At 35.9% G+C, this 22,666-nt stretch overlaps 1 protein-coding gene across 5 annotated transcripts in view; it reads right to left on the bottom strand.

The window, feature by feature from the left end:
* Window positions 1–22,666, bottom strand: part of LOC127108234 (uncharacterized) — a 77,825-nt gene that overhangs the window by 29,714 nt on the left and 25,445 nt on the right. The window contains exons 2-3 of one of the 5 annotated variants that reach the window (XM_051045666.1): window positions 21,031–21,101; window positions 20,642–20,910 (exon numbers count right to left, since the gene is read on the bottom strand). The exons of the other annotated variants lie outside the window; for them this stretch is intronic. Coding sequence (XP_050901623.1) covers window positions 20,899–20,910; window positions 21,031–21,101 — 83 coding nt within the window. The 3' untranslated portion in view covers window positions 20,642–20,898. Of the gene's footprint in view, window positions 1–20,641; window positions 20,911–21,030; window positions 21,102–22,666 lie in introns of those variants that run through there. 5 annotated transcript variants of the gene reach the window in all.

Here is a 22,666-nt window from a genome sequence, read left to right on the forward strand (position 1 = left end):
TTGACTGATGATTGCTTCAGCTGCAAGTAACATGGTTAGATGACAATATTTTTGTACTTTTGGTTAGTAAACATATGAAAAGCAATGATATACAAATACAATACATGCTTGGTGATCAAGAACCACACTCACAAGACACCCGCCCACTAGGAGGAAAGCTAGGGCATGCAATGATCCTTGAGGCAATGATACGACATGATATGATGTCTTGAGGCCATGAGGGATCTTGGGGCAAAAATTGGGATCTTACAGTAATAAGTGGAGTGAGTTGAAATTTGTACTATTGAAGTAGAGACACTACTGTTCCTTGAAAAACTGACTGGAAGATTGTTGCTCACGAACTCCAATGTATCTCAAAAGTTGAATTTAAAATGAAGAAAGAGAAGAGGGAGGGTCTGCCTGCGCGTTATATATAAATTAAATGCGTTTGGAGATGCATCTCTGAAAAATCTAATGAATTTGAAAAAAGGGTTAATTCGGAGATGCATCTGCGGACAAACCCTAAAAACACATACAAAGATGCATCTCCGAATATTTTGATAAAGTGAAATTTGAGAGAATCTATAGACCTTCCCCAAAAGTTTTTATACTGTGCAGACATGTGTTTCCATACTTCAAAGTTACAAGTGATAGTAATTCTCTGATGTTGAAATGCAGGAGGTTTTACAAACATTATTACTAATACACCTCCACCTTTGTTATAGGTAAAATTTGATGACTAAAAGATCAGGTTGACCAAGACTTATTAATATGGGTAAGTAAGGACTGAATTTGATTTTAAAAATGGAAACATTTTAATTTGAAACCACATGAGTTGAGAAGGAGCTTTTAAAATATAAGAGCCAAAATTTGAAGATTAACGAGTTCGTTGGTCTACTTGCAGAAATAACCATCTTATAATCTTTGTGTACGAAGATTAAAATTAGTTAAGATAGTTTTAGAACAAGACATGTGTCATGCATGAGGTTTTGAGACACATATATATAGGGAGATTAGTTTTTGAATAATTAGTTAGATGAAAATATTTCCGAAACATGAGAGCCAGATTGCTGATAATATATACACTATAAAGGAAAAGAACCTTTTCAAACAAACACAAAGCAGTTTTATTCATATATATAATCATAGGAGCATAGATCTTATGTCGATCACAGTGCATAGCATACATTTGTTTTTTTGTAGTTCTGAAACTCAGACTTGCACCACAACCAAAGTACACTGGCTTGATTTCATACATCAAATTACATTCATTTTTATTTTAATAATTTTTATTTTTTGGTTGCATGTGTTACTTTGATTTTTGGCAACATATCCAGGTTGATAAATCGCATCTGTCTCGCTATAGTATTGTGTTCCATCATTGTGGTGTCCTTTGTAGAAGTCAGTTACCTTATGTCCGATTGAGCTATGTTGGTGGTGCTGCTGCTGGTAGTGGTTTTTGTGTTGACAGCTTTGTTCACAGGTTTTGTAGCACCGAGAAGAGGCCATTGCAGCAAACTGTGTGTGTTGTGTATTGTTTGGTTTTGTTCTGGTGTTTGTTTGCTCATGTTCTGAGAATGAGTTACATATATATAGGATTGTGTATTAGTAAGGCATTGATTGATTGATTAACTGTTACATGATACATCAATAAATTAATTTGAAATATGTCTCTTTTTTTGTGGATTGAACAATATGGCATATTATGATATATTATTCTATAGTGCTATCACATTTTTTTAAATAATTTTTTCCACTGAATATATACCAAATTAATTTTGTTTAGAAACTTTAAATAATTTGGTAGAGATGAGAATCATATACGTACACCCTAATTGGTAATGGTCAACTGGGAATTCCAGGGTGGCCCATTTTAAACGGTGCTACTAACGGCTGAACTTTTCCTATTCTGCAAAAGACATACTAGTTTCTATACTGTTCATATTTGTATTTCCAGACTTGCAAGTGATGGTTATTCTATGTTGTTTTTTATTTATTTATAAAACAAATAGGATATATATATATATATATATATATATATATATATATATATATATATATATATATATATATATATATATATATATATATAAAGAAAGGGAACTAGTAAGGTTTGAATATTGATTATGGGATGATTGACACAAATGAAGTACAATGATTAAGGTTTGAATATTGATTAACTGCTACATCACCACTCAATAAACAATTTTGGAATCAATATACTTTTCTTCGTGGGTTGAATAATATGGTGTATTATGGTATTTTATTGTATAGTGTCATCATCTTTTTATCATTTTGCCCACTGAATATATACCAAATTAGTTTCCTATTTCCTATACATCATCGTTTTGAGAATCACATGCATACGGTCTAAATGGTAATGGTTAGTGGGAATCCTAAAGTGGCCCATTTTAGATGGTGCTGCTAATAGATGAACTTTTTCTATTTCACAAAATCACGTTGGTGATAAATATTGGAAAAGATATAGTTTTGGTATGGTTGAGATGTCCAAGCCCCATTCCAACAATTATAAAAATTGGGAAAGGAAGATTCGAGAGAGTTAGGAGGCAAGTTGTCGCCTCCGTGGTGACAACTAGGACGAATGGTGTTTATCGTTTCCCTCTAACTTGGATAGAAAATCCGGTGGAGATCGTTAGCTCTAACTTTAACTACCTTAGCCCTACTGAGAGGGTGGTGGTTCAACTATTGGAGAATTTAAGATTATGAACTCTCCTATCATGATTGTATTAGATTGGGGGATAGACAACAAGATAGATAAATATATGTGTAAGTTCACTACAACAAACAAGACCTTAGACAGCGCTTTTTTTAGCCTTAGACGGCGCTTTAAAGCGCTGTCTAAACCTCCGTTGCTAAAGGTTTAGACAGCGCTTTTTTAAATCTTAAAAGCGCTGTCTAAGCCCCCCCCCTTAGACAGCGCTTTGGCCAAAAGCGCTTTCTAAGACCCTCCTATTTAAATTTTTTTAGGTATACCTTAGACAGCGCTTTTCAAAAAGCGCTGTCTAAGCCCCCCCCCTTAGACAGCGCTTTTGCCTAAAGCGTTTTCTAATCCCCCCTTAGACAGCGTTTTTTACAAAAGCGCTGTCTAAGGTATACGAAATTTTTTGAAGCTTTTGTTTTAAACCACATTTTTTCCAGGTTTATAAACCAGAATTTCTACCTGTTTTCAACCAGATTTTGACAGACAATTATCACATTTTATATATGCCATTTTGGCCTTTTTTCTACCAATTTTTGGCTAACAAATATATATATATACCAATTCAAACCAATTTTTCCTTAAATGTATCAAAATATATACAAATTTATGTACAGATTTACAAGTCATTACATATACTACAAATGTACACATTAATTACACAAATTTATGAACAAACATTGAGCTCTATCATGAATTGACACCACTCCTCTTTGATTTCGTCCACTTGATCCTTTGTATAAAATGCACACTTGAATTCCTCAAAGTACTACATAATAATATAACATATTTTGAATTAATTCCAACTATTTAATTATATGAGATATGTGTAAATATAAAAATAACTCATAAGTTAGAAATACATACATCGGTGGGAATCTTTAATCGGCCCAAAGCAAGAGTATCTCGCATAAACCTCAACATGAAATACCCGCAATCTATTTGATTACGTTGTTGAGGACACTACATATGAAAAAAAAATATGGATTATAAATCCTAAGTTTTATCAAGTGTCATCACTAATATAATAAAAAATGTGGTAATTAAAAATATACCGTCACTTTAATCCATGTAATGGAGTTGACGCCCCTCCTTGAGGTTTGGATATCTCGTTGGGCCCGAAAAGCTTGTAGGACGCTAATAAAATAAAAATGAAGCAATTAGAACAATTCACATAAACTAAGAAAATTTTTGAACATTCTCACTTACGTGTCAATTAGGACCTTCATATCCGGGTATGTTGTCCAATCATTTCCTAACGAGTCAAGATAATACACAATTTCTCGGATAGGATTGATTGCGAGCAACAACCAATGTCCACTGTAATGATTAGGCAAATGTTAGATGGTAACTTGGAAAATAATTATAATAGATGAATTTAGAATGAAATGCTAACCCGGTATTAAACGGTATAAAAAACAACTTCTCCGCATCTTTATTGTCCATGAGGATCCGAAGAACGTACTCCGTCACGGTATCCGGTCTACTTAAGATTAAACCTAAGTTGACGGTCGCGGGTGCTAAGAATCCGAATGACACTCTCTACTTATTAACATCACTCTAACTAAAATTTCATTAGCATTATGTTTAAATTTTATTCACTCTAACTAAAACTTCTACTAATCAAAACAAACCGAATTTTCATAAACCTGAACCATGTTTTAACAATTCCAATGAAATTCTAATTCGACTGAATTAACTTACCGGTACTAGCAGGTCACCGCTTAAATCCAATGGTCATTCATAAACTTCAAACCTGCAAGATAACTTCGACTCACCATTAAACCAATCATTAACAATTGACATTGATAACCGAGTCATACGGTAAACACAATGCAGACATCCAAGCATCCAATGACAAGAGAATCCATATCTACATGGCAATGTATAACAATATTCAAATACGTATACAACCTGCAAAATGAAAGAACTCAGGAGCCCGTTTTCAGAATCTACGAGTCCGCCAATAGTTTCCAACTGATTTAACCTTAACCTGCACAATATAACAGAATCCATAGTCCTCAATTCACAACCAATAGCAAGCTCACCAAAAATCACAACAAAGATTTCAAAGCAAGTCCACATACAATTCATGGTTCTGTTCAGACTGTCATGTATAAGTCATTCACCAAATCCACATAGCAGCTTCATCACTTGATTTCCAATCCATTTAACATAAATTAGTTAATTGAGAAATATCAATCTAACAGAAGTTGCAACATGATTAACTCCCTCATTAATAGGCTAACATGACACCATCGATTGGTAATAACAGGTCACTAACAACAATTTCATTGTAACAGAAAGTCACTTTCCAACCCAACTAACCTCTAACTAACTTTCTAACAGAAATAACAAACTCTCCAAACTTCAACCAACTTAAATCTAACCGAATTAGCATAACATAATGAAGAATTAACCTTTCAATTTCATTTTTCATTCATAACCTTCCTAACAGAATCTAAACTCCTAACTAACTTTTAATTTAACTTCTAAAAAACTTGGAAATCTGTATAAATACCTTTCCATATCTTCATTCTGGGGGATCTTCAATCACTTCTCCAATTCTTAACTCTTCAATCACTTCTCCAATTCTTAACTCTTCAATCACTTCTCCAATTCTTCAATCTTCAATCACTTCTCCAATTCATCAATCTTCATCCTACAACCAATCTACAACCAACATACGAATCAGAAAGAGAATCTTCGGTCACGAATCTTCGAAGGAGGCACAACAACAACTCAAGTGAAAAGTCTCAAAAACAAGAAGGAGAAACAGATCAAAGAACCGAAGAAGAAGAAGAGGGAGAATCGAATCAGAGAAGAATACCTGCGTGTATTGGAGATCCACTTTCACGCAAACAGAAGAGAACGCTTCCCTGCAAGCTTTGGGAGGAGAAGAGCTTTTCAATCTTCATCTTTGTCGTCACCTCAAATCATTCTCTCATGCTTCAGTCTCGGTCTTCAATCATCATCATCGTGATTCAATCAAGAAGTCCACGATAGAAACACGAACAGGAAGCTACACTCACCTCCATCAATCACCACGCACATGATTACAACGCGTGACCGGAGCGAAAATGTAAGCATAAGATTGGCGAGTAACAAGTGCACCGCCTGAAGAGGAAGGATATTTGGGATTTCCTTAACGAACGCCGCTCCTAAAGAGCCGTCGGAGCTACTCCGGTAGGTAAGTGATCCTCCGCCCCTCCTTTGATTTTGTTCTTGGATTGCCACCGTAGTGTAGTTCCAGGCTATAGAATTCATAGACTATGCCTTTGCGAGTTCCAATTCCATCGCTATCATGTGATTTGGAAAATTAGGTTTTATTTGGGGGTTTTCCCTCTATTAGGGCTTAGGAAGATCCAGATGGAAGCTGTAATTTTTTTTTTAATTTAAAGACTTTAGACAGCGCTTTATCAAAAGCGCTGACTAAGGTCTATATTTAAAAGCGCTTTCTAAAAGCGCTGTCTAAGGGGGGGTCTTAGACAGCGCTTTTAGAAAGCGCTGTCTAAGACCCCCCCTTAGACAGCGCTTTCATTATTTTTTTGGAACATTTTCCGTGTTTTATTTTAATTTTAACCTTAGACAGCGCTTTCTTTTATAAGCGCTGTCTAAGATGCGCTGTTAAAAGTCATTTTTGGCGTAGTGGTTTAAGATCATAGTGACCCTCAGTTTTTTAGGATTATTCATTCTCCTGGTTACTTATAACTTTCTTTTTCCTTTTTGTTGCGTCAAGAGCAATGGTAAGATAGTCCCAAGAGTCACAAAGGTGGCCTTGTCACAAAAGGAAGCAAGAGGCACGCCAAAGGCAACGCTTATAGCGAGCCTTGCCTCTATATGATCCTGAAGCAACACAAGAGCTCTTCCCTGTAAGACCCCAATTTTGACCCTAAGATCCCTCATGTTATCTCATCATATGGGTTTGCATTGGGAGAGATCACCAAGCACCATTTGATTGTATCATACTTTGTATTTTATCATTTTTACTAACCAAAATACCAAAAATATGCCTTTGTATATATCTAACTCTTTTGTAGGTAGGACATATGCTCACCTTTGATCTATCAAGTTCATATCTAGGGTTTAAGACCCTCATTACTAAGAGCTCAATCAAGAATGGTCTACAAATGTATCTAGGTATCATATATGAATCCCCATGATCTCCACATATTATTTTGATCAAGAATTCATCAAGAGTTTGGAATTGGTTTGCCTTGGAAACCCTAGTTTATCTGGGTATCTTGTGTAACTTCTTCAACAAGCTTCTTCAACAATTGATCAAATATTTCAAGGGATACTTCAAATTCTATCATCTTCTGCATATATGATCTCCCATGAGTCCCAAAAGTCAAGAGAATTGCAAGCTAGCAAGTTGGTTGATGGTGGTTGACTAGAGGAATTCATCTAATCAAATCTGGGCCCCCCTAGACCCTATCTCCTACAAAGTTTTTCATATGAAAACTATTCCAAGAGAAACGTTACTCTAAATGACATTTCAAACAACTTTGATGTTGAGGTCTAGAGCTAGTTTTGCTTGAAAAGTCATTTTTTATGGTGAAAGATTATAGGTCATTTTGTCTAAACTCTAGTTTGGAGGTCAACTTCCCAAGGCCATAACTTGCTCAATTTTTATGATATGAAATATTTCCAATTTTCACAATCAAATTCAAGATGTCTAATTCAACTTTTATGTTTGGAGGAAGATCTAATTCAACTTTTATGAGCATGTGATATGAGGATACATTATAGGCCATTTTGGACCAATACCATTGAACAAGTGATTTTCCTCAACTTCAAAAATGCATAACTCCTTCATATCAAATCCAGATAAGGTCAAATCTGTGACCATTTTGAAGGACTTTGAGATAGATACAACTTTGATGAAGGAACGTTTCTCATTTGAAGCTCACACAAAACGTTAGCCAAGGTGGAATAAGTCAACATATGGCTTGACACTTAGAATTTTTTTGATATGTTTAATTTTCCCAAATTCCACCTCAAAATTCATCATGATACAAGCTTAAAATGGAAAAGTGTTCAACATGAAGTTGTTCCTCTTAATCTAACCTTTCCAAAAATTCAAATTTCATCCATTTTGGACAAGATTTGAATAGGTTGCGCATGGCTTGAACATTGTATCATCATTTGGCAAGATTGAACTTCAAACTTCCATGCACAATTGCCTAGCATTCCAACATGATTTCAGACTTGTGTACATTCAATTATGGACCAAATGGAATGATCTCATGGGCCTGTACACGCCCATGCATCCATGCATCACTCATTGTCAATTTTGGAAGTTCACTTCAAGGGTGCAAATATCATTTAATTCAGCTATAAATAGAGACCCTATGCATCAGAAATGAGGACCATTTCGCGCCAGCTTTGATCCCAAACACCACTCCTTGAAAGAACTGCGACTTCTGAGCGTGGTGTTTGAATAGCAAGATTCATGGTCCCAATCCTCTTAAATGAAATAGCAATCAGGTTGCCCCATTACTGACTTCTAACATCCAGGGAACTTGTCTTCCAACACAACATAGTACTTCAGGGAACAACTATCCAATCCTGATCAATTTATAGGAATAAGACAGACAGCAGGAAATTGCACCGTGTCACATCTCAACCAACTCCACTTCTAGAGATCAGACGTCTAGAAGTGACCTTCTTGAGCATACAAACAGTTGACCCTACCCTTGTCAACTTAGCACCCATAGATGTCTCCTCTTCTAGGTCAGGAGTAGGTTCCAAACACACGTATCCCTTTGTTTGACACCTAAAACCATCTGCTCTTCAACCAGTAGCTGCATACTTGTTGAACAACATGTTCTAACATCGCATAGAACATTAGTTCCACCTCCTTGGAACAAACCCTCCTTGAAAGTCTTCAAGGTCTTCATATACACTACCCAAGAGAGTAAAAGAATCAGTGATCAGGTGATTCTTACAATCCTGAAGTGAGAACGTCATGATGAGTGGACTTGAGGAGACTCAAGTATCTTTGACATTTTCAGTAGATTATGATGAAATCTTGAATACAGCAGCCTTTCATCCACATGAGGGGAACCTTCATCAGAGTTTGAGTTTAGCCAAGTATTATGCAGCAGAAATCATAATACAACTCAACCTATGACCACGCACTTCACCAGATCAGCCTCCAAGAACATACCAAGTTTGAATATGTTTCAATACTAGCACAGCTGTTCCACACAAAGGCCAATTGCCAACCTCCAGAGACAGGCACACACAGTTCCTGTCATGAATAGTCCATCCACCTACTTCAAGGGACCATTCAGGGAAATCACAGAACCTTCCACAGGTTCCAACATCAGTACTGACATAACTCCTTGCAAGATACCAGAAAGTATCACCCATGGATCTCATCCAGAAACAGAACAGGATGCCTGCTCTGATCACAAAAATAAGTAATCCTTATTCACATCCCCCTCAAATTGATGCGGCTTATCAAGAAGCATCAATTTACTGATGAGAAATTAATGTCGAGGTACAACCTTAGTGAAGATATCTACAAGTTAAAGTTATGATGTGACATGAGAAAGAGATATTGTCTAATGCTTCCCGAATCGAATGACAATCCACCTTAACATGCTTTGTGTGTTCATGAAAAACAGGATTAGTAACCATTTGAATAACACTAGTATTGTCAGCAAAGAGCAGTGTGGCTGTATGTCGAGGAAAACTGAGCTCGACCAAAAGTTCACGAAGCCTGGTAATTTCAGAACAGGTTGTAGACATTGCTCGATACTCGGATTCTATTGAAGAATTAGAGATGCGAGGCTGCTTTTTGCTCTTCCAAGAAATCAATGCAGGACCAAGAAACATGCACCAACCAATAACTAATCTTCGTGTGTCGGGACAACCAACCCAATCAACATCACTATAACCAATCAAATTAAGACGTTGTCGAGTAGGAAAACATATGCCAATGTAGATGTGCCTTTCAAGTACCGTATGATGTGACGTACCGCAACTTGGTGAAGATGGTGTGTAGTGTGCACATATTGACTCACTTGCTGGACTGTAAAGGAAATGTCAGGGAGAATAATTGTCAGATAATTAAGGCTACCTACCAATTATCGATATAATAAAGGATCAGACAATTGATCACCTTCATCACAATGATATTTAACATTAACCTCAAGAGGAGTATCCACTAGAGTGGCTGAAATTAGACCTGCCAAAGAAATCAAATCTTCAGTATATTTATGTTGATGGAGAAAAATTCCCTTGGAATTAGAACAAACCTCAATCCCTACAAAATAATAAAGATCCTCTAGATCTTTCATATGAAAAGAAGCTTGAAGTTGTTGTTTAATGTGTTGGATCACGAAATGATCAGAACCGATAATAATCATATCATCAACATAGATAAGTAGAAGAACAATACCATTCGATGTGCGATGGATGAACATGGATGAGTCAAATTTACTCAAAGTAAAAGAAAAACCAAGTATAGTAGTCCAAAACGTTTCAAACCATGCCCGTGGAGCTTGTCGTAATCCATATAGAGAGCATTTAAGCTTGCACACCCCTTCAGATGAGGAAGGCGACCCTGAAGGAAGGGTCATCAAAATATCTTATGTCAAGTCTCCATGAAGAAATGAATTCTTCACATCCATTTGAGTAAGTGGCCATCATTGAGAGGCAACGATAGTCAAAATGGTCCAAATACTAGTCATTTTTGCGACAGGTGCAAAGTTCTCGTCATTTGAGTAAGTGGTCACCCTTGAGAGGCAACAATGTTTATTACCAAATGCAACCAATCGAGCTTTGTAACGATTAAGAGTACCATCTGAATTCAGATTTATCGAATACACCCATTTACTTCCAATATGCTTAACATCTCGAGGTCGAGGAACAATGTCCCAAGTGAAATTTTCTTGAAGGGCTTGTAGTTCATCGTCCATTGTCGTTACCCAATGAGCATATTTAACTGCACGAGAATAACAATTAGGAATAAATGTATCAGATAGAGTAGCGGTAAGAGAAATAGGCCTTTATTCATACCTATCAGGTGGACGAGACACTCGTTGTGAGTGTCGCAAAGGTGCTGGTGTAGGCTTAAGTGACAAATCAGTGGCAGGAAGGGACAAAGTAGGAGTGGTCTGACATAAACTTGACCCGATTTAAATTGTTCTACAGGAGGAACATTAGAAAAATCAACAAGAGTAACAAAACCAATAGAGGAAGGTTTAGAAGTTGGGGAAAAAACTGCTGATCGAAGAAAACAACATTCCTAGATATGCGCAAGCGATGAGAGGTGGGATCATAACACAAGAAGCCTTTGTAAGTGGTATTATAACCAAAAAATGCACAAATCATTGATTGAGCACCAAGTTTATTTTGTTTAGGAGGTAGAAGATGAATAAAGCATACACAACAAATGGATGAAGATTAGTATAATCAGGATGTGCATGAAAGAGATGAAAATAGGGAGAATCAAGCCCAAGAACCTGAAAAGGAAGGCAGTTGTTGAGAAAGACAGTTGTGGATAAAGCTTCCACCAAAAATTGGGGAGGGACAGAGGCAGCAAGAAGCAAGGAACGCGTAACATCAAGTAAATGCCAATTTTTGCATTCTGTGATGCCATTTTGTTGAGGCGTATAAGGACATGAACACTGAAACAAGATACCGTTTTGTTGCAAAAATTCTTGAAAAGCATGAGAAATATATTCCCCATCGAAGTCCGTGCGTAAGATCTTAATGGTGGTGTGAAATTGGTTTTCAACATAATCCAAAAATTTCTTAAACATTGCAAAAACTTCAGCTTTAGAGCGAAGAAAATAAACCCAAGCAAAATGACTAAAGTCATCAATAAACGTCATACAATATTTATATTTGGAATGAGATAATATCAGAGACACGCCTCAAACATCACTATGAATAATTTCAAAATATTTTTCAGCACGATGAGCATGGAGAGGAAACGAAAGAGTTTTGCTTTTGGCAAGTTTACACACTGAACAATTAAAAAATAAGTCAACACTGATATTCTTGTGGACCATGTTTTTATTAAGTGAAAGAAAACAACAGAGTTTGGGTGTCCTAACTTATTATGAAAATCTGCAAACGGATGTGAGACATCAATACAAGCAAAATAAAAATTAAAGGAATGAAACTGGAGCGGAAATAATCTGCCTACTTTAGGTCCCTTTGCGATCACTTTCTCCAACACTTGATCCTGCATAAAACAACCATTACCAGAAAAATTAACATCATAATTATTATCCACCAATTGACCAACAAAAATTAAATCAGAGGCAAATCCCGATGAGACAAATGCATTGTTAAAGGAAAAATTGATATCACCAACAACAGAAATAGACAAAGTGTTACCATAAGAAATTTGAATGTTTTGGGTGCCCTTATAAGCATGGATATTCTGTAAGTATTCAGGGGATCCTGTCATATGATTAGAAGCCCCTGAATCTACAAACCAAGGTGTTGAAGCACTAGTAGACTTATCCTGAATGCTCAAAACCGACAGAGTAGAGAGAATAATCTGTTACACCTTCTCTAGAGTCAACGCATCAGATGCATTGGCGATGATAGGAGTAGACAAATCGACAACATGGGTAGTAGCATGAAAGGCTTGGGTAGGACGCCGAGCAAGTCTCGTGGGGTACTAAAAAATAATGTGGCCATGTTGTTTGTAGTAGTTGTAGAATTTCTTACTACAACTACGAGCAATATGACCAAATTGTTTGCAAGAAAAATACTGTACATACCGCGTGCCGCATCTGTCAGTTGTATTTTGAGCTTAATAGGCGATTGTGAGAGCTTCAGGATTACTCTGATCATGCGGCATGCTGTTTTGGGTGAGTAGGTGATTGCGGTTCAGCAAGCTGCACAAGCCATTTCAAATTCTGCGAGAAGTTTCATAAGAAACTGATCGCGTTTGATGACTTTGTAAATCTTTTGAACAGATACAAGGGATGTTTTAGGAACATCAACATGTAAGATATCATAGTGTGCAACCCATAAATTTAGAAAACCAGAGTAGTAATCTTGAATGGACAGAGTGCCTTGTCGATAATTTGCAATATCTAGTTCAAGTTGAAAGCGTTTTGCTACATTATTCTGATCATATATAACCTTCAGGTGATCCCATATGGCTTTAGCAGTCGAGAAAGAACGTAAATTATTAATCATTTGAGGCTCAATGGAAGCAAGGATCCAAGAAATAATTTTTCACTTGATTTCCAATCCATTTAACATAAATTAGTTAATTGAGAAATATCAATCTAACAGAAGTTGCAACATGATAGCAACACAAATTAAATAAAAATTTGTGTTTATCATTTGATACATATGCACTAATAGCAAGCACAACAAAATTCCAATCCCATATGGTTTTAAATAAAAATTTGTGTTTATCATTTGATACATATGCACTAATAGCAAGCACAACAAAATTAGAGCATTGTTTGCATTAGCTTCTTTGCATGACTTTATAGTTCATGAAATGGATGTCAAAATGAAATTTCAATATGGAGATCTCAATGACGAGATTTACATGAATCAACCATAAGGTTATGAATAAAAGGTATGAAAGCTTGTCAAATCCTTGTATCAATTCAAACAAGCACCGAAACAATGACATCAAAAGTTTGACAATGTCATAGTAAGATTCACCAATTAATTAGGGGAGACACACAACTTAAGAGGAGACAATATTTTGTCATCATCAAAAGGGGGGAGATTGTGAGGAATAAATCTTATATCTAGTTCAATTTTGATGAAGACAAAGATTATCAAAGGAGAAAAGGTTCAAAAGGTTCATGCACATCAATGATGAAGTTGATTAAGAAAGTTGAACATAGAAATTCAAGTGAAGATTTGAGACAAGTGAACATAACTAAGGTACTCATTTAAATTTATATTATACTAATTTAAATTGCTCATAATCTCATTTCTCACTTCATCTAAAAACCTTCTTACATCATCATGCATGATTATCTAAAAATATTATTCATCTAATTCTTGTTACAAGTGTTTGTACACAAAGTTGTGTGAGAATATTGTGATATTCACTCGTATTCGTATTGATTATATGATTGATCATTAGCAACAAGATGAATGGAATTTTAGAAACAAAGAGGTTTCAAACTTTCATATTCAAGATGAATGATCTTGGACTAGTTGACACATTTTTGGGGATTAAAGTAAAGTGAAATAGTGGGGGTTGTGAACTTAGTCAAACACATTATGCTGAGAAAATGTTGGAAAAGTTCAAACACCTAAACTTTAAGGAAGTAAACACTCCATTCGATCCTAGTGTCAAACTTCAAAAGAACAATGGGAGAACCGTGGCACAACTGGAATATGCAAGTGCAATTGGATGTCTAATGTACTTAATGCAATGCACCAGACCTGACATAGCTTTTGCAGTTAGTAATATGAGTAGATTTACTAGCAATCCAAATGATGAACATTGGAAGGCCATAACTAGGATTTTCGGATATTTGTTAAAGACCAAAAATCTTGGCCTTCATTATGGTAAGTTTCCTGCCGTACTAGAAGGATATACCGACGCAAGTTGGATATCAAGTGTTGGAGATTATAAATCTACAACTGGGTGGATATTCACATTAGCTGGAGGTGAGATTTCTTGGAAAAGCAAGAAACAAACATGCATTACTCTCTCAACCATGGAATCAGAGTTTGTGGCTCTTGCGTCTGCTGGACAAGAAGCAGAATGGTTGAGGGACCTCTTGTTGGAGGTTCCGTTAGCTAAAGACAATGTTTCAAAAGTATTGATACATTGTGATAGTCAAGCCACCCTGGCTAGAGCGTTCAGTGAAGTGTACAATGGAAAGTCTAGACACATAGGTCTTAGACACTCTCTCGTGAGAAAAGTGATAAAGGATTGGATCATTTCACTAACATATATACAAACAAGCTATAATTTGGCTGATCCATTTACTAAACCACTGGCCAGAGATTTAGTAAAGACTACCTCGAAAGGTATGGGATTAAAACTCCTTGAATAAGGGTTCCGACAATGATAGCAACCCAATCTGAAGTCAACACATCTTAACCTAAGATTCAATGGGTAACAACAAGTCATTGATTCGGAAGGTTATGCAACATTCCGCGATAATGTTGACGATTACAAACTGAGGGTTGAGTTTTCAAAGAAACTCTTAATGAAGTTCTATATCAAGGAGGATACGTATCTCAAGAAATAGATACGAATTGAACTTCACCTATATGAACTTCAACATGGTGTCGTCTTAAGGTGAGAGTTGGAGTTTCTCTCATGAAAAATTCATGAAAACAGGAAAAGCACATGGCCATAAATAGTGCTAGGCGAGATATGTAGGCGAAGAACCTCTAAAAGTGTGTGTATAGCAACGCCGGTCTGATCACATGGGATAATGGTTCAAAGCATAGCTACCTAACGTTCCGATTAGGCTTTGCGTTGTCTTTACTAAGGTTAAGTTCAAATCGAAAGATACCTAACTGTATTAACACTTTTTACTTTCTATATTCTGGAATTAGATTTGTCATTATTAGAACAAGTGGGGGATTGTTGTAATTTATTAAATACAAGTGTGTTCCAAAATGACAAATGGTGGATGTGAGTTAATGCTAATAAATGCATGAGATAACTCTTCATGAATTTTGAATTTTGAATTTTGAATTCGGAGATTGTAACTCTTCATGAGATGTTGCAAAGGCGAAACCATGCAACTGTTGGTGAAACATGCTGCAGGCCAACCATTATGATTATTAGAAAAGGACATTGCTTCACCAAGGGTCGCTACCTTGTGAAACAATATCAACATGGCCTATAAAAGCATAAATTCGGATTCAGAATAAAACACACAAAATCCGAAAATCCTCTAAATAATTCCAGACACTCTTCGCTGCATTCGGGTTTTCGCCGGTCTTGCGTAAACTCGATAAAGCTGAATTATCCTGGGTATTCCTGCATCAGAACTCTAAGACAATCGAGAGTGCTTGAAATACTATAAGGAAAGTGTTGCGTTCACGATTCAAGCCTGGATCCCTTTAATCTTTCCGAAATTTCTAACAAGAATAATTCAGATAAAAAAATCAAGAAGTGACAACAAGAATCAATGTTATAGATCCGGTACGTCTTTAATATTTTTTTTATAGAAATTATAACTTTATTTGGCCTTTGAGAGGAGCACCCCATGATTTAAGAAAACACACCTTAGTAGTGAAATGACCGTTAGAGGAACCCGACAGGCAATATGGGATCCTCTTACTATGGCTTGGGTTGCCCGATCCGAGTTCATGTTATTACAAGTCCATTTATCCAATGTGTATCAGATGAGGTATCTTGAACTTAGCCGTTTTTTGCCATGCTTGCAAAAGAGGAAATTGTTCCTCCAATCTAGAAGGAAGAAGCGCTCCTTCGCTACTCCCACGTACTCGTTAGGTTGTTGAGGGAAAATTGTTTCCTTCCTATGATTTGGCCCATAACTCAATCTACAAATATCTAAACCTCTAGGATTATAAGATCATTCACTAATTTTTCATAATAAGTATGTACAAACCTTCTTGTGGTCCTCCTTGTAAGCAGGATCATTCTGTTTATATTTCTTGCAAGTACAATTGACAATCATCACGGGGCCTTGGTAAAACTAGCAAAGGCCACACTTACTTCTGATTCCCATTCGCCTAAGTCATCTTATTTAACATTGTGATATGGAGAGGCATAACAATAACTTTCATCACTAACAATTGGAACAACGAGGCCTTAGTAGAGACATGGGTTACTATGGAAGACTTACACTATTTCAAATAAGATTTGCAGGAGAACGTATTGACCCTTCAAGAATGACATCATGAAGACATCCAGGTTAAAGAGGGGGTGTTAGTCTCTCATACTTTATCCGACGAGATTCGGGTCGCTCATGTGCTAGAAAACTTCAAACCGCAATCACTAGTGAATTTTGATGGGAAGAGCAACCCCGAGTACAAATTCCTGACTGCTTGAAGTGAAAGCTCTTGTCTAGTACTTTCAAGGAGGCGACATTGAGGTGGTTTATGAACCTCTCATGTCTTTTAGTACCAGCTATTAAGATCTTTCAAAAACTGGTTCATAAGTTTTCACCGGGTAATTACCGAAAGCTTTCAACTACTAGCATGTTCAATGTTCGATAAGTAAACTTCAAACCATTAAGTGAATACCCAACCCATTTCAACAAGGCAATTATCAAGTGATACATCCAAACCAAGATATGTTAGTGGGAGTATTCCAAAATGTTTTAAGAGCCAAGAATTTCAGCAAGTCTCTTGCCGAGTAACCCGCCATCTTCGTGAATAAAATCAAGGCACATGCCGAATTTTACATCAAAGGGTAAGAGAGCATTGTGGAGACAAAAGTCAAGGACATCAAAAATTTGTTTCTCCTAGTGATCCAATTCATCGTAGCAAAAATGATGAACCCATTAAACCTCACCTATGAGGAATATAGCGACCTTTAAACATAGTGGGAGACCTAAATATAACTTCATGCTTCTCAACACTCTCCGAAATAAGATATGGCATTAAGTCCTCCACACCCACGACATTCAACCTCTTTCGACTCCCAAGTTAGAGACGATGGAACCTGAACCGAGCAGATGGTGCAAATACCACAAGACGAAGGATCATCACACTTATGATTGCTACCATCTCAAGTGAGGGATTTAACGGCATATCTAAGAGGGCCACTTGAAAAAGTACATAAGGGGAAACCCTCATCAAACATGAGGAAACTCCAGGACTCAAGGGATGTTGGTTTAATATGGTGGTAAAATTTCTAGAAGGAGGGTTGAATAAACTAGTTCCATTTAATTAATACTAAGACCAAAGTTGCTTTTGCAGAAGCTCAAATGGTGAAACTCGATTTTAAAATAGTTTTACGCAATTGAAAGACCTGTGCATAATGATATAAATAACAACAAGATGAAGATAATGAAAGTGCAATATACAGATTAACCTTCAACAATTCAATTAAAAATTAGAAATATTTTGGATTAATCAATCTTTGAACAATCTATAATCACAATTTAATTGAGTAATCAACAAAGAGATATTTTGGAAAATTCAACCTAATTAGACCTAAATTTTTACAAGATTAAAAGCTATGAATTCATGAAAACCTAGAATCATGCAACTATAAGCAAAATAATATAAATATTATATGCAACCTAAGCGGCGACCTATGTGTGTGTGTGTGTGTTTAATTACATGTAAGTAATTTAACGAACCAATTCTCTGGTCTCTTCAAGAATACCACTAGTTAACTTCAGCATACCCAACTTCACATTGTTATGAGTCATCTTGCACAACAAACTAAGATCTTTGAACTGTTCAATCAAATCCAATTCTCAAACCATAAGCGTCGACATATGCAAAGACTTCATACTCAAAGCATCTACTACGATATTGGCTTTACCAGGATAGTAACTCAAACCAAAATCATAGTCCTTCAAAAATTCCATCCATCTCCCCCGTCTCATATTCAGTTCCTTCTGATTGAATAAATACTTCAAAATCTTATGATAACTGAACACTTCAAATATAGAGTCAAATAGATAATGTCTCCAAACTTTAAGCGCAAACACAATGAATGCTAACTCCAAATCATGGGTAGCATAATTGCTTTCATGAACATTCAATTGTCTCGAAACATAAGCCACAACCTGACCATTCTGCATAAACACACCACCTAAACCCATATTAGAAGCATCACAATACATAACAAATGGTTCATATGGACTCGACAGAATCAAAATAGGCGTTGACATCAACTTTTTCTTGAGCTCCTGAAAACTCTCTTCACACTGAACATCCCACACATAAGCTTGGCCCTTTTGAGTCAACTGAGTCAAAGTTAAAACTAACTTTAAAATCCTTCAATAAACCTTCTGTAGTAACCAGCCAAACCTAGAAAACTTTTAATCTTTGTAACAGACTTAGGAGTTTCCCACTGCAACACGACATCATCCTTTGACTGATCAACTACTATACCACCACTCGAAATTACATGATCAAGAAAACCCACTTCTTTCAGCCAAAAATCACACTTGGATAACTTGACATACAACTTCTACTCTTGCAAAGTCTATAACATAACTCTCACATGTTTCACATGCTCTTCCTCTAACTTGAAATAAACCAAAATATCATCGATGAACACAACCATTAACTGATCCAAGTAGGGATGGAAGATCCTATTATATACTCCACGAATACACCTTGCACATTAGACATACTGAACGACATCATTGAGTACTCGTAGTGACCATATCATGTTCTAAACAAATTCTCCAGAATATCTTTTGGCTTCACACGAATCTGAGGATAACCTTATCGCAAATCAATCTTACTGAACATGCAATCACCAACTAACTAATCCATTAAGTCATCAACTCTCGAAAAAGGATACTTATTCTTGATAGTAACCTTATTCAATTGTAGATAATCAACACATAACCTCATGCTATCATTGTTGTTCTTAGCCAACAACACAGGTGCTCCCTACAATGAAACACTAGGTCAAACAAACTTCTTCTCAAGCATATCCTCTAATTGTTTCTTTAATTCACTCAGCTCTGAAGCCGATATTCTATAAGGTTCCATCGACACAAGACTAGTACCAGGTACTAAGTCTATGGCAAACTCAACCTCATGCTCCGGCGGTAAATCACTAATATCATCAAAGAACACCTCCCGAAAATCACACACTACTGGTAAATCACCAATCGTAACTTTGCTTTCATCGTTCAAAGAAGCGATCATAAACACTCGAGTGTCATCCTTCAAGGACTCCTTAACTTGCTTAACAGACATAAACATCAGATCTTCACCTTTTTCGAACTCTGAAAACATCACGAACTTGTCGAAATAGTTGATATGAACATGGTTGAACTCCAATCATTTCATGCCCAGGATAACATCAAGTTGACTCAAAGGTAAGCAGACTAAGTCAATACCAAAGTCCTTACCATAGATAGTCAAAGGGAAATTCAGACAAACCCACAAAGTAGTCGCCAAACTATTAGCTGGGGTATCAATGACCATACTCCAACCATGGAAGACACTTCAAGATTCAACTTTATAGTACAATCAAGAGACATGAGCGAATGTGTCGCACCCGTGTCAATCATAACAATAAGAAAAACACAATTAATAAATCACGTACCTCAAATCAAGTTATCAGATCTAGTACTGCTCTACTCAAAGCAAAAATTTTCCCTCCAGATTGGACTTTCTTTGATTTTGGCACTGAGTACTAATGTGACCTGGTTCTCTACAGATGAAGCAAATCAACATATTATTCTTCCGTTCTGCAATACAGTGTTGATGATAGTCCGTCATTGCATGAAATTATCTCATCTCTTCAAATCTTTGTGCGGCGGAATAGTCTTGGAACCAAGGTGTGGTTGAATAACTCGAGTGAAGAGTGAGAAACGAGAATCTTGAATCAATTGAGAAAACAATTGAATCTTATTCTATCAAGATCGATTCTAACAGAGACATAATTGAATAAAATGAGACATGATTAGGAAGTTTGCTTTAAATGAAAATTTGGTGAATATCTTCAACATGTCATTATCTAGATCTCTACTGAAGCATGGCTTATACTTAATAAAATTGATTGAAGATTAGTTCAAGATCAAAGAGAGAAACAATGTGGTTGATTAATAAATACAACATCAATTTGAAGGTAGTGTGGAGTTTCATGGATATATCTAAAATATTTTCTATTTCAAATTATGAAGAATGAGTTTTATTGGCTAGCAATGCCACACACATGAGGCGTCCAGCGGTTGTGACACGTGCTAAAGTTTTTTTTTCCGAACACATCTGTAACACATCTATTGATTACTGCTAATTTGGATATAATATAGACACCACATTACAAAAGGAAAAGATTAATAAGAAAAGAACTAATTATAACCATCAAAATACCGTTTTATTCATATACATAACAATTAGGTCTCAAACTCAGACATGATCATAACCAAATTACATTGGCTTAATTTCACAAATAAAATTACATTCATTTTTATTTTAAAGATACTTTTTATTAGTATTATTTTTTGCTACAGTTTTATACTTTAACGTAGCTAATTTATTCAAACTTTCCAGCAATCACCACAAACTTCAATCCTCAAACTCCAATTTATTATTATTAGTGCAGCAGCTTCTCAGTTGCAGTACTGCAAAACAAAGTTTCACCAGAAAAATATATACACCATAAAAATTCGAACTATTGAAAAATTAAAGACAAGTAAATATAATCTTCAAATTTTTGCATCAATAATAATGCATATACTTGCCTTCCTGTGGCGACGGTTTTCGTTGTCGCTGTCACATTCATCACTGCTACTGCCACTGTCACTGCTGTGACCTGATATACCATCCTTCATCCTCTGGAACATGTTTCTCCTCTCCCTCCTATTTCTCCCTTGACATTTTGCCGCAGTGGTGCCGGTAACAATGGTGGGGCCAGTAGCGGTGTGATTGTAGCGTGTTTGGTTGCATGTGTTACTTTGATATTTGGAAGCATGTCCAGGTTGATAAATCACCTCGGTTTGGCTATAGCATTGGGAATTGGTTCCATCATTATGGTGTCCTTTGTAGAAGTCAGTTACCTTATGTCCGATTGAGCTATGTTGCTGCTGCTGGTGGTAGTTGTTTTTGTGCTGGCAGCTTTGTTCACAGGATTTGTAGCACTGAGCAGAGGCCATTGCAAAAAACTGTGTGTTGTTTGGTTTTGTAGTGATGTTTGTTTGCTTGTTGCTTATGTTTTGAAATCTCGAAACTGAGTTCACATATATATATAGGAACTAGTAAGGTTTGAATATTGATTAACTGCTACATCACCACTCAATAAACAATTTTGGAATCAATATACTTTTCTTCGTGGGTTGAATAATATGGTGTATTATGGTATTTTATTGTATAGTGTCATCATCTTTTTATCATTTTGCCCACTGAATATATACCAAATTAGTTTCCTATTTCCTATACATCATCGTTTTGAGAATCACATGCATACGGTCTAAATGGTAATAGTTAGTGGGAATCCTAAAGTGGCCCATTTTAGATCGTGCTACTAATAGATGAACTTTTTCTATTTCTCAAAATCACATTGGTGATAAATATTGGAAAAGATATATGGTCAGTTTGTTTTAACTTTAAAAAAATAATTTTTTTTTTTTGTATTTTTGAAAATGGATTATACAAAAATGTTTTTCAAAATATTATAAGTTTTTCTAAATTTGTTTTTTATAAATTAAAAGATTGAATTATTCATTCTATAACATAAATATACATTATTGAACATCAAAACATAATCAAAATCACAATTTTTTCAAAAAGTTGTATCTTAAAAATGATTTTTATGAAAAGCTATTTGAAATAACTTCAAAATTAAGTGAGTTTTTGAAAATTTTGTTGGTGTAAGCCCTAGAGGCCAATACTTTTTGGTACTTGTATCGAATTATTTATTAATAATAAAAGGCATTTTATTTATTATGGTTGATTAATAAAGTCTCTGGAATAGATAGTCCGTTTAATGTATTAAGTGTGACTTAATCATGAGAACACATTAAACATAAGGACACTATTCTTAAAGTATCCGTAGTCGAGCTTTAGTGTGAAGTGGGATAACATTAAAGCATTAAGACTATTATGTTTGTAGACTGATGATCACATCTCATGGATCATGGATAAAGAGTTATCAAGTCTTAAACATATGTATGAATGTTAAGAGTAATATTTATACCGGATTGACCCGCTATGAGAATACTATATAAAAAGTTATGCAAAGTGTCATAAGTTATTCTCATGGTGATAATGGTGTATACCACTCTTCGACCTGAAACCACTATGGACCCTAGATGTTGAGTCGAGTGCTTTATTGTTGATCCAACGTTGTCCGTAACTGGATAACCATAAAGACAGTTGATG

Source organism: Lathyrus oleraceus, chromosome 7 (assembly GCF_024323335.1).
Source record: "Lathyrus oleraceus cultivar Zhongwan6 chromosome 7, CAAS_Psat_ZW6_1.0, whole genome shotgun sequence".
Classification (NCBI taxonomy): domain Eukaryota; kingdom Viridiplantae; phylum Streptophyta; class Magnoliopsida; order Fabales; family Fabaceae; genus Lathyrus; species Lathyrus oleraceus.